Source organism: Mus pahari, chromosome 17 (genome assembly GCF_900095145.1).
Source record: "Mus pahari chromosome 17, PAHARI_EIJ_v1.1, whole genome shotgun sequence".
NCBI classification, from domain to species: Eukaryota; Metazoa; Chordata; class Mammalia; order Rodentia; family Muridae; genus Mus; species Mus pahari.
The window spans coordinates 6,153,155-6,166,703 of record NC_034606.1 but is presented as its reverse complement, the minus strand read 5'-3'; the positions used below and the strand labels follow the sequence as shown (position 1 = coordinate 6,166,703).

General features: G+C 39.6%; 1 protein-coding gene and 1 pseudogene across 37 annotated transcripts in view; one reads left to right on the top strand and one right to left on the bottom strand.

Annotated features, from left to right (window-relative positions):
• The window catches only part of Rims2 (regulating synaptic membrane exocytosis 2), a 498,312-nt gene that overhangs the window by 387,467 nt on the left and 97,296 nt on the right, over positions 1-13,549 (bottom strand). For 28 of the 37 annotated variants that reach the window (XM_029547766.1, XM_029547754.1, XM_029547763.1 and 25 more), the window contains one exon: positions 6,327-6,338. The exons of the other annotated variants lie outside the window; for them this stretch is intronic. In XM_029547766.1, coding sequence (XP_029403626.1) covers positions 6,327-6,338 — 12 coding nt within the window. The remainder of the gene's footprint in view (positions 1-6,326; positions 6,339-13,549) is intronic. 37 annotated transcript variants of the gene reach the window in all.
• On the top strand, positions 3,161-3,707 carry LOC110334753 (annotated as a pseudogene).

Here is a 13,549-nt window from a genome sequence, read left to right as displayed (position 1 = left end):
AATGCCATGAGAAAAATAAGTCTCTTGAGGAATATCTTCATTTGTTTTAATAAAAAATACAAATTGTAACTGAAAAATAAATAAGTAAATAAATAAATAGCCACAGGCAGCTATGGACATCATAGAAGGGATGGGTTAATACAGGACAATTTGTCCAATCCATATCAATATCAGTTGACTCTGAGTTCATTATGTGGGCATTTTGTGGGTTGAGAATCTACTGATATAAATCTGACTGATAAATTATAAGTCTCTAGAGTTTTGATTTTACCAGGTTACAGGGATTTGTGACAGCAACCACAGAGGGCAGATGGCTAGGAATGGGAACAGGATCCACAGCAAGAGAACAGTTGGTCAAGTTGGGCGGCCACCACATAGGGACCATGGGAATCTTGGGGTCAGGGAAACCACGTTATTAGAGCATAGCCAGCACTAGCATGGGATGCTTTTTTAATATTTCAGGCAACATCTGACAGCCTTGGGTAAATGACTGTGATGACAACTCTTAAATTTCATCTTGTTGCATGGAGAAACTCCTACAGAACTAGTGAAGCACACTTCTGGATGTACATACAACAGTATTTTTTCAGAAGGATTGACATATAAGAAAGTGACTAAGGAGGAAAGGCCTGCCCTGTTAGTGATCTTACCACCCGGTAGTCTGGGTACACAGGTGCACAGACATAAAAGAAGAAAAACCCGCCAGCTGTGCACACGCCACTCCCTCTGAACCACTGTTTGTTGCTGCTGCTTTTGCTTCTTTGGACATTCTTTGGCCATTGCCAGCTTCCTTAGTCTCACAACACAGATTTCCAACATTGCTGCCCCACCCCAACAGCTCTGAGGCGTCTAGGTTCTAGAACTGAGCAGCTCTCGGGTACTCTGCCTTTCCAGCACGCCAAGCCACTGTTGACTATGTACCCTCCAGCCATGAAACCCAGTCCAATAAACTCACTGGTTCTGTCCCTAAAGAACATCTGCTCAAACAATAGGAACTAACCAGTACCCCCAGAGCTCATGTCTCTAGCTGCAAAGGTAGCAGAAGATGGCGTAGTCGGCCATCAATGGGAGGAGAGGCCCTTGGTCTTGTGAAGATTATATGACCCAGTACAGAGGAATTCCAGGGCCAGGAAGTGGGAATGGGTGGGTTGGGGAGCAGGGTGGGGGGAGGGTATAGGGGACTTTCAGGATAGCATTTGAAATGTAAATGAATACAATATCTAATAAAAACAAAGAACATCTGTTCAAATACATCCTAAGGACTCTAATATTCTTGGTCTTTCTTTCATCGTAACAAATGACAAATCATGTCAGGATATAACATATCATCTCAGGTAGTGTTAACTTTTGTGCTGAATATCATGACTTCCCAGAAACCTTTTGAAATTTTCTTCTATGCCATGTACTAGAACTGTATTATATACCATTTCCAGTTTCAAGGAGAGCTAAGAAAGTTTTGTGGGGTTTCACACTGTTTAAATATAAACAGCAAGAGAAAAGGAAACTGCAAATATCTGTTGGGACCCCACTAAGTAGGGTGCACATTTTCATCTGCTCAACCTTTCAAACATATTTTACATGTAATATATTTGCCTCTTCCCTAAAGAATGCGATTCTAAAACCTCTTCTAATTATATAAACAAACTCCAAACCAAGATCTTTAAAAGCAAGCAAATCTCATCATGGTGCCTGGTGTGTGAATCATTTATATACTTAAAAAAATTGATAATTGACAAAGGAAAAGGTGACTTCAGGAACAATTCACATTCCAAAACAGAGGAATAGAAATGTGTGGTGTTCACTATCCACAGTACACAGAGAAGTCTATAGGAGTGACTTTGTTTCTTTTCAACCTGTCCAGCTACCCCAATTCAGTCATCCAAGAAGCCCTTTCCTCACTGTCATTTGTATTCCTAATTCTGTCCCTAAGGAGGAAAAACCTTTGTTCATTCTCATCCTTGCCTTCTATGAGACTAGTACTGACATACATATGGTTTGGGAGAACTGTAAAGCTTGTATGTCTACTGCTAATATGAGTATAGGAGTCTGTGTATTCCCTTGGGGCTAAAGAAATAGTATTTGCTATCAAGGTTAGTTGTTTTAACAATTAGATTCATGTGGTTCTAAAATTTAAATTAATTGGAGCAGCGCCTTGCAGGTCCCGTATGTGAGGCAATGGGCTATACACCGACAGTCTAGTCTCCAGTCGAGCTGAGGCTGTGAACCCTGGTAGGACCCGGTGGTGATAATTCACCTACATGGGGTGGAAGGTGTTACTCCTGGCTCCTGTCAAAGTTACCACCCCCACAAGAGAGGTTCCTGGGAAAACTACATCCCAAGCTTCTGACCTTCAGGCTAGATTCCTCCCAGTTACCTAGCAATAACAAGATAACAGCCCACTATAAGAGGGGCTGCTTGACCCCACCTCGCTCTCTCCTCATCCTCTCTTTCTCTCTCTCTAACCTCTTACTCTCTAGCCTATTTCTTTCTCTCTCTTTCCCCTTCCCTCTTCTTGGCTATGGCCGGTCTCTCTCTCTCTCTCTCTTTCCACCTACTTTCCTTTCTCCTTGCCTTCCTACAATAAAGCTCTAAAACCATAGACTGTCTCTGTTCATCAAGGCCCACTGTGCTTGGATGATGGGATAGGCTTTCTTCTAATGAGCCGCTTCTAACCTCCCTGTGCTCCAGCCACAGACCAGACTAAAGACTCTTGCCTGCATGGGAACCTCTCTCCCTCAGCCCTCTCTCCTGTAACTCCGGGACCAAGGGTGTCGCCCCTGGGCCCCTGGTATCTGGGGCTGCCCTTTGTCTATCCCCCTCTGAGTGGGGTCCAGTGGCTTCTCACAGCCAGATGCCCACCCAGGAGAGTGGTCCGGCAGTCCTCCTGCATCCACCTGCCCAGAGCACAGGAACTCTGGCCGAAAGTGGGCTCTCTCCCTTCTCCTTCCTCCCCTACACCTGACAGCCCCACACCCATGGATCTGTGTCTTGCTTCAACAGTGTTTGGACGGAACAGACCAGGGGATTCCCACTGTACTGGTTTCCAGTCGCCTTACAAGTCTCTTCAGCCGCTGCCCCCAGGACCATCTCCTTGCTGCCTTTGGATCCTAGGACCAGTCTGTAGTGTCTATTCACGGTTAGCTCATACTACGGATCAGCCATGACCTCTCAGATTCGACAGAATTATTCCACCAAAGTGGAAACTGCCTGGTCAACCTGCACCTGCGGGCCTCTGGGCTTCTTTTTTGATCAGGATGACAAATGTGGCTCTGGAGGGCATAGGCCACTTCTGTGAATTGGCTGAGAAGATCGAGGGCACCCAGTGCCTCCTCAAGTTGCAGAACGATCACGGGGGTAGGTGGGTGGGGGAGAGGTGGGGGTGGCGTGCACTCTTCCAGGATGTGCAGAAGCCATCTCAAGGTGAATGGGGTAAAACCCAGGAAACCATGGAAGCTGCTTTGGCCCTGAAGAAGAACCTGAACCAGGCTTTCTTGGATCTGCATGCCCTGGGTTCTGCCTGCACAGACCGTCGTCTCTGTGACTTCTTGGAAAGCCATTCCTGGATATGGGGGTGAAGCTCATCAAGAAGATGGGTAACCACCTGACCAACCTCCATAGGCTGACAGGACCATAACCAGCGCATACTGGCATTCCCCAGGGATCTCTGGGCGAGTATCTCTGAGCGCCTCACTCTCAAGCACAACTAGGAGGCCTCTGTGCCTTCCAAGGGGCTCCCTGCTCTGTTCTGCACCAGCCCGCCTTGAGACCTCCACGTGAATGAACCTCTCAAGCCACCACACAGCTTTGAACCATTCTGGAGCCTCTCTCAAGTCTTGGACCAAGTTAAAAATAAAGCTTTTTGAGACAGAAAAAAAATTAAATTAAAATTGAATTTACTCCTAACTATATCGGTAAAACATTTTTCAAGTGTTTAACAGCTTACAACCTTCTGTGAACAAGAATCACAAATTGGTCTGTAGCTTTATTTGCATGTTCCAAATCCATACAAACTAATACATTTTTTCTACTAGTCAACCTTAACTAACTAGGGACTGATAAGCATGAAATCTTTTTTCATGTTTAATGTGAAAACAATGACTTTGTGGAGTTTACCAAGCAAATATGAAGCAGCACTTCACATTAACTTTGATGGCTACATTATGTCATCAAGAAGTACCATGATAACTTACGTCACAATTTATGCTTTCCAAAATGCTATACACATAAATGACATAAATTCATGAATGCTGCTGAGGAGTGGAGCTGCTCTAAACCTTACATACATCAAAAGATGAGCTGTTAACCAGAATAGTTACAGAAGTTTAATGTTTCACACAGAACTTAGAGGGGGGAGGGGATCATTCTTATCCCAAATTTAAAGTCTCTATTTCTTGTTTATCAGTTTTCTGAAACAAGCACTTCAAAGGACAACTCAATAACTTTTATTAATATATAACTCTTAAATTCCCAAGTAAATGGTACTGTTGGGGTGGCTTTCACAGCCAGTGACAGTGGGAGCCATTCGCTGAAGACAAGTTACCCCACTCAGTGAGAATCCCTTCTGCTGGCTCCCAGACACCGGGAGGGCTCTGGGGAGGACTTGCCTAATTATCCCAGGAAAATGCTGCCTCATCTGACACTGGATGCTCATAGTGGACCCAAGACATCTTATCTTTGGGCTACTTTTTAAAGAGAGAGAGAGAGAGAGAGAGAGAGAGAGAGAGAGAGAGAGAGAGAGAGCTATTTTATTCTAATTAAGCCAATCTTCAGGTAGACACCTAGAAAGAAAGGGCTTCTAAAACATGAACATGAAATCTGACATTAGCAACCCAACTTCCACTCCCAAATTACTGAAATATTTATGGGTAAAATTAACTCTTACAGAAACCTTCTTCTAACTGAGAATAAATATTGAGGAGCCACCACTGACACAAATTATCTGGTGACCTTTTTATTCACATTTTATAAAATGTCAGAAAATAAATCATAAGCTATAATTCTAATTACACGGTGGTATAAGAGTGACTTGTTGCTAGAAGCCATGTTTAATTTTAGCTGATTTTGGACAGTGAGAATGAAGTCTGGTCAGCACATGAAAACTAGGTTTCCATCACTACATTTTCAATTTCAGGAGGCATGATAAAACAAACAAACAAAAACAAACAAAAAAACAAACAATCAGATAGTAGTTAGACCATTATGCAACCTATATTAACTCCAAACACAAAAGTTGTCATAGAGACTCTGAAGGTCATAAACCACACGGGTTGTCTCTCTGTGGGGAAGCTGTGGGGAAGAAGAAAGCGCATGGGTTCTCTGAAGAGTCACCCCAAAGATGATGCACAGTTTGTACATTAATTGACCTGTTAATCTTCAAAATAGCCTCTAAGGTTGTTAGAATTCCTACAGGACTTTTAAAAGAAAAAGTAATAATTGTTGTTTCCTTTCTTCTACTCTAAGCTATCATTCCAGATTCATGGTAACATTTGCCACAAGCTGCACTGTTCCCAACTGGGTAGCTTAAGACTGTGAAAGGAAGCAAAGCCTTCCCAGTGGTTAAAACATGGTACTGCTTAGAGGCCTTTAACTACTTTGAATGTGTGCCATTTAAAAGGGCTCAAGTCTGAGTTTGACTCATTAAAAGTTATCAGAACCAAAATATTGTTATCTTTATATGCAGAGTCACCAGTCTCTAGAGCAGATCTACATGCTAATCAGACGTTCTTGGGCAGATGTCAAACTATGAAAAACTTCACTAACTCCTCAAAAAACTATTGAGATAAAACAGCAATGTATTAAATATTTATGATAAGCACAAGAGACTTGTTTCAGTGAACCCACTTTCAACAGTATTTTAGTTTATTGTTACAGTCTTTGGCTCCAGGTATTAAGTTGGAAACTTAATAAAACTTTATAAAACCTGACCAAGAGTGAATTGTGGGAAACACGTAAGGTACTGATGACCATGGACAATTCTGTGAGGCAGCAGCCTCAGTCTTTTCAGGGTCTCGAGAATGGGAGGACTGCATGGGCGCAAAATCAGTAGGTGGTAATGGTTTCCACCAGAGACACAATAAACAAAGTATCAACTAGTAAAAACTAAGGGATATAAAGAATTAATATTTCACCTCTAATACAATGAAATGCAAGTTGTTTTCAGTAAAATCAGCATGCTTAATATGCTTAAATGTGCTATACTGTTTAGCAACTGTCATGCAATATAACTAACAAAATACTTAGACAAATAAAATTAAATGCAACTATAAAATTAAATTGGCAATAACAATAAGAAAAAGTATATTAGACAGAAAGAAAAAGACTCTAACCACTTTGTCCTCCTGGTGTGAATATCCACGAAAGCAAGTTTAAAAAGACAGAAAAGACAAAACAAAAAAGAGGAATGATTAATTCCATTATAAAATAAGAGCAGCTCTTAAGAGTTCATTAGTGACATGGAAGTCAGAAAATGTTTACAGTTTGACTCAATTCTAAAATTTCAACTTTATATTTAGGAGGGAAATTTTCCCATTTATTTCATTAAATTCAAATAAAAGCATGCCAAATATCATAATATATTGATATATAAACAAAATAATTTCCATAAGAGCAATTAAATAACCAAATGTTACAAAAGATAAAATGCCCTTTCACACTAAATCCTGAACTCAAAGAAAATGATTTGAAAACTGTTTAGAAATAAATCTTTTACATATAAAAATGATAAAATATAACATTGTTCAATTCATCAACTACTATCAAAAGTAGACAAAATGAATTATTACATGAATTATGCATATCTGATTCACAAATGAATTATTAACTTAGATTTCTTCTAAATTTTACATAAATGAAAAGAAAAATTGATAAAATATTATATTTGACAATTGTGGGACATAGTTCAAATATTGTAAATGTAGAAACAAATCAAAGAAAATACATAGTCAAAAGACATTAGTTTCCCTTCAAAACCCCTCCTCCAAATGGTCTTTATCTCCTCCTATATACTTACAGAAAGAGCAATGTATCCCTCCACCTTGCTGCTTTTCTACTCTCTGTACTTAAACTATCATCATTTTCTTTTTCATTGTGGCCTTTTTTAATCAATTGAAAGGTTCCACTTTCATTCCACTATAATATTCTCTCAGGCCTTGCCTCTTTTTTAAAAAAAAAATAAATTAAATTCTTCCTCTGAGGTTGACCTTTATATTAGTTCCAATTGTCAGCCTCAAGAAAACAGAGCTTGGGCTGGAGAGATCGCTCAGTGGTTAAGACCACTGACTGCTCTTCCACAGGTCCTAAGTTCAATTCCCAGCAACCACATAGTGGCTCACAACCATCTGTAATGGGATCTGATGCACTCTTCTGGTATGTCTAAAGACAGTGTACTTATAAAAATAAATAAATAAATCTTTAAAAAAAAAAAAAAAGACAACAGAGCTTTCTTCTGAAGTGCTGTTCTACATATACTGAGCTCTGCAGAGCTCAATAAAATAGAATTGGGACCTAGATCTAAGTCCATGAAACTATAGCTACCTGTTATTCTTTAAAGATGACAAAACAATACATTGCAGAAAAGACAGCACCTTCAACAATGGTTCTAGTCAAAGTGGACTTCAATGTGCTAAAAATTTAAGCTAGCTCTTTATCTCCCACCCTGCACAAAATTCAACTCCAATGGATCAAGGACCTCAACATCAGAACTGAAACTGCCACAGGAAAAAAGTAGGAAACACACAACGTCTTATAGGCAGGGGCTTTATGAATTAGATTCCAATAGCACAGGAAATAAGACCAACAATCAACAAATGGAAACACATGAATCTAAAGTTTCTGTACAGCAAATAAAAGTGTCAAGTGAGGGAACAGACAGCCATAGAATGGGAAAAATCTTTTCCAGACACTTCTGACAGAATTAGTGTCTAGAATATACAAAGAACTTAAAAAAATCTAAACATGTAGAAAATATGCGACCTTCCTAAAAAAGTAAAAATAAAAATAAAATGGGTTCTGGAACTGATTAAGAAACTCAAAAGAAATGCAAATCAGTTAGGAAACACATTTTTAAAACTGTTCAACATCCTTAGCCATCAGGATTAAAAATGCTTCAGGATTCCATCTCACCCCAATGAAAATGGCTATCATCAGGAATAAACGCTGGTGCACGGGGAGTGCGGGGGGGGGGGCTCTATAGACTGTGGGAATGCATTCGTCTCCATTTTGGAAGGCAGTCCAGATGTTTCTCAAAAACTAGATATACAACTATCATATGACCCAGTCATGCTAGTCCTGAGCACATATATATACTCAAAGTATGTCATACCCAACCACAAAAACACTTGTACATCTATGAACATGGCTAGGAAATAGAACCAACTGAGATGCCTATCAACACATGAATGAATAAGTAAAAGATGGTGCATATACTCAGTTTTGATTTTTATAAAACTGAATTATTACTCAGTTTTTTAAAAAATGAAATGAATGGAACTAAAAAAAAAAGAAAGAAAGAAAAGAAAATAGGTACAGGTACATACTCAGTGAGATAACTAAGGTCACAAAAGACAAACACAGTTGTCTTCTCTCATATGAAGATCCTGCAGCACATGTAGAAGCCAGAAATCTAGAGAGTGGTCTTGGCACACTACAGCTTCTACAACAAGATCTTTCTTACTTTTCAGGGGAAGAATGCAAGAACAGAGGGCAGGAAGGGGAGATGAGTGGTCTGGGGTGCATGATGAAAACTCACAATGAGTGAGTAAAAAGTTAAATAATAAAAAGGGGAATCTTGGGGAAGGAGATAAATTAAGGGATAGGAAATAGTAACTGATAGCTAAAATGGAAGTAGAGAGGTGGAGTCCTGAGGGCGGAAAGGCTTAATCAGGTAGAGGTATCAGAATACGGAGAAAATGGCTGAGAAGGAGCTAGCCCAATGAAAGGCTATATGGAAAGCCCTATGGCTACAGAACATTGAGAAACCAATCTTAAACTAGCCAAGAAACGTCTTCCCTGTAGGCTAGCACTCCTAGTGCCAAAAGGTGCTATGTAGTTTCTAGGGAAGAAACTATATGAATGGCCTAACCCAGTGCTGACCCTGCATACTACAAAACTATCTTACCAGGTTAGGTGAGCCTACTAGTGCAATCGTGGCACAATTTTTATGGGTTAACCAACAGCTCCTGGTTAGACTTGAGGCTGCTCCATAGGAAAAAATGTCATGCCTGGTAGTGTAACACCTATGTCTCTGAAGACAGCAGGGGAGGGCCAGAGGCCCTAGGACAGGAACTGTTATTTTTATTTTGCTAAATGGACATGTCAGTAAATTGCCTTCTACATATCTTTTTATATGTAAAGACTTAGGCTTCTATCAACCTTTGTCAAAGAATCTTTTTTTACAGTGTGTTGTGCCCAGTTTTGGCCCTGGTTTGGGCCTTGAGGGCAAACCCGAGCCTGGCTTAAGTTTTAAGACCTGTCTGTCACTTTAGTATGGGGTGACTCAGCAAGACTTTTTGGCCCTGCCTCTGCCCCACCATTGCTGATGTAGAGCTTTGCCATTGGCCCTGTCAGTCACTCCATACCCTCTGTCACCCTTCCCCGCCTCTTATGTCATCTTACCCTACCAAAAATCCCTCTCCTTATGTTCAGAACTTATATAAGCAAGAGGCTGATGCCATAAAGTTGAGTTCCTGCTTCGACAAGACTCCCAGCTCAGTGTGTTTCTCACTCAGCCCCCGAGAGACCCTGGCAGGACTGGGACCTCTCTCCTCTCACCAGGACCTGCTGGCAAGGAGCCAACAGCAGTGAATGGAAGTCAATGGAGATACACAAAACTAGTCAGTGTGCTGAGAGTAAGACACTGAGTGTCTAACCAGGACATCTTTATCAATAACCACCAACACCACTACCAAGGCTCAGGGATCACTGTGAAGTAGAACTCAGAATTAACAGCTGGAGGATGAGGAAGAGTGCTGTGACAAACAATCTTCTACTTGCACAAGAACTACACAATTGATCCAGCCAAATTTCTCCCTAGGGCAGGAGGGATTCTCTATGCCCCACCCTCATTGACAAGTCATGGACAGTTGAGAGCTGCTGGGGAGGAAGATTCTTTTTATTTAATGTGTCTCCACTAGTATATTTCCTCTGCTCCAGCAGATGGCCCACACCTTTTGATTTTTTGAGACAGTCTAGTTGTGGGACATTTGAGGGGAGGCAGGGAGGATGGGGTAGACATATGGTCAAGATTTGACGTATAAATGTATAAAATTATCTAGTATAAAATTATTATTTAAAAAAAGTAAAATTAAATGTTTAAAAAATGATATGAATCCCAAAATACCATCCCTATGATATGTACATCAATATTTTTCTTTCATTCATTCATTCAACAGTTAACACACTGATTATATACCAAGTACACAGAAACATATACTGAGTAAAGAACTTGAATTTAAGAAATGCAATCGATTAACAATAAACTTCAAGAACACTAGGCTAAAGATCTGAATAATCCAGTGTATCACATAAGAGCAGGCAGCTGATGTCCTAAGAAGGATCACAGAGGAGATAATGCTTATGTTGACCAAATCAACTGTTCATCAGGTAGGAAAGGGTTTTAGGGTGAGGCCTAGAGGGAAGAATATTTCTGACAGTCGTAAAATAATGAACCAAAGCAGAGCAGACACAGACAGAAATAATTTAAGAGAAGTGTTCATGACTTGTGGCTCGTTTAGGACATAGAAAACCAAGTGAAGTGCTTGTAAAGCTATTTGGGGAACAGACCATGACACTCTTAATGGTATAGAAACGGTCCCTGGTTGAGGAATAGGACCACCCCACATCCTTCTCAAACTTTTAACCCAGAATTGCTCCTGTCTAAAAGAAATACAGGGACAAAGAGTGGAGAAGAGACTGAAGGAAAGGCCATCCAGAGACTGACCCACCTGGGGTTTCATCCCATGTGCAGCCACCATGCCCAGACACTATTGCTGATACCAAGAAGTGCATGCTGACAGGAGACTGATACAGCTGTCTCATGAGAGGCTCAGCCAGAGCCTGACAAGTACAAAGGCAGATGCTTGCAGCCAACCATCAGACTGAGCAGGGGGGACCCCAATGAAGGAGTTAGGGAAAGGACTGAAGGAGTTGAAGGGGTTTGCAGCCTCATAGGAAGAACAACAATATCAACTAACCAGACGCCCAGAGCTCCCAAGGACTAAACCACCAACCAAAAAATAAACATGGAGGGATCCATGGCTCCAATCGCATATGTAGCAGAGGATGGCTTTGTCAGGCGTCAGTGGGAGGGAAGGCCCTTGGTCCTGTGAAGGCTTGATGCCCCAGCATAGGGGAATGCTAGGGGGGTGGGGTGGGAGTGGTTGGGTGGAGAAGCACCATCATGGAGGCAGGGGGAGTGGGTGGGATAGGAGGTGTTTGGAGAGGGAACCAGGAAGTGGGATAACATTTGAATTGTAAACAAGCAAAATAACCAATAATTTAAAAAAAAAAAAGAAAGAAAGAAAAAAAGAAGTCCAGAAAAAGAGATAAGGAATAGCTATTGCAGTGTGTGTATGTTTTTGAGAAGCCAAGACTAGAGCAGACAGACCAGTTAGAAGACTAATAAATGAGAATCTAAAGAGACATCATCAGTAATTTACACATTTAGAAACAAAAATATTCCACTTTTAAAACTTGTGGGGAAAGAGTGCTAAAGAAAAGAAATCTGAGAACTGGCTTTCTGGTTTAGGTGACAACTTGTAGTAATACTATTTTAAAAGTTAAAAATTTGAGGAGGAAATCTGAGCATTAGTCCAAAATCAAAAAGGATACAGGAAGTCTAACCAGAGTAAGTAAAATCTAGTGGCATTCTAAGACATTTACAGAGAAAGAATTATAAAAATATCATTTCAAAAGACTACAAGGTCTTAATTCTTTTATGGATATTAATTATTTTAATTTAAAATAAGTTAAAAAGTAAGTACTGGAAATACATTTAAAAATGATTTCATTGTCCAATTGTTTGGGGATAATATCTGAATTGAACTATTTTATAGGAGTATCTTAAACTATCATATAGTCTCTGTTAATATTAGAATTTCTACAGATATTGTCAATCTTCCCATATATTCTAAATAGTATTTCCTAACTTGAAACTCACCTTAGCTACTGATAAGCAGTTCACCTTGGCTACTGAAAGCTACATTAGGAGTTGAGAAGCTCAAATTCTCCAAGAGTCTTAAAGCAAGGAGATAGCAAATGCAGACATAAGCATAATTTTTCCTCCTGTGTGTTCAGTAGGTTTACCCTTCTCCTAAATAAATGGAAGCAGATGTACTGGTTTATTTAGACTCTAAGACTGTGTACCTCTCATACATTCTCAAGTTAACATTAAAGTTTAAGTGTTTATACTAAATTTTCAGGTGTATTATAAATTGATGAGATTAAATACATGTTTATCAAATCTTGATACTACATACTTAGTTCACTCAATAGAAGGAAACTGTCAACCATGCAATCTATGTGACAAATTGGTACCTATTATGAAGCCATCAGCCAAACCCAACTTTCAAACACAGTCCTACTCGGGTTTTTTGGTGGTTGTTTTGTTTTTGTTTGTTTTTTGTTTTGTTTTGTTTTTTATTTTTTGTTTGTTTTTTGTTTTGTTTTGTTTTGTTTTTTTCGAGGCAGGGTTTCTCTGTGTAGCTCTGGCTGTCCTGGAACTCACTTTGTAGACCAGGCTGGCCTCGAACTCAGAAATCTGCCTGCCTCTGCCTCCCAAGTGTGCCAAAGGCGTGTGCCACCACCACCCAGCTTCGGTTTTTAATTAAATAATTGTCATTGTGGAGTACCTGGAAATTCAACTTCTTTCCAAAATTTGATTCTACAAACCATGGATGATGTACTAGAATCCTCTTAAAAGAGTTTATTTAATTATATAAATTTGCTTTGTCCATTCTTCAAATTTCTGTAAACCATCGGTTTGTAAAATAGTAGTTTCTCAAAACCTTAATATTATATGTGAGAGAATGATAAAAACAAAGGTTAACTCACAAAATATACTATATACAATAATAAAAATCAATGTACTTCCTGATTAGTTTCCAAGTTATTAAAGCAATAGAAATACTACTTTGCTTCATCTAGTAGCAATACGTTTATCAGATATTTCAAGAATTGTATAAGATAGCACAAATCTTGATATTATAAGATATTAAACCCAGAAGAAATCTTAAAAGTAATTTATATTATTTCTTTTATTTACAGATTATAAAAAGGAACTATAAGATGAAGTGTCTCATTTTAAGTTTTTCTATTTAAGTTAATCAATGTAATTCTGAAAATTCTCATAGAATAATCAAACAGATGAAAACTAATTATACATTGTCAATCACTTTTTCCTCCCAAAAGATACAAGAAACAATTTTTCATGTTTTGAAGCTTAAAACTATCCTTATTTTGCCGGGCGTGGTGGCGCACGCCTTTAATCCCAGCACTTGGGAGGCAGAGGCAGGCGGATTTCTGAGTTCGAGGCCAGCCTGGTCTACAGAGTGAG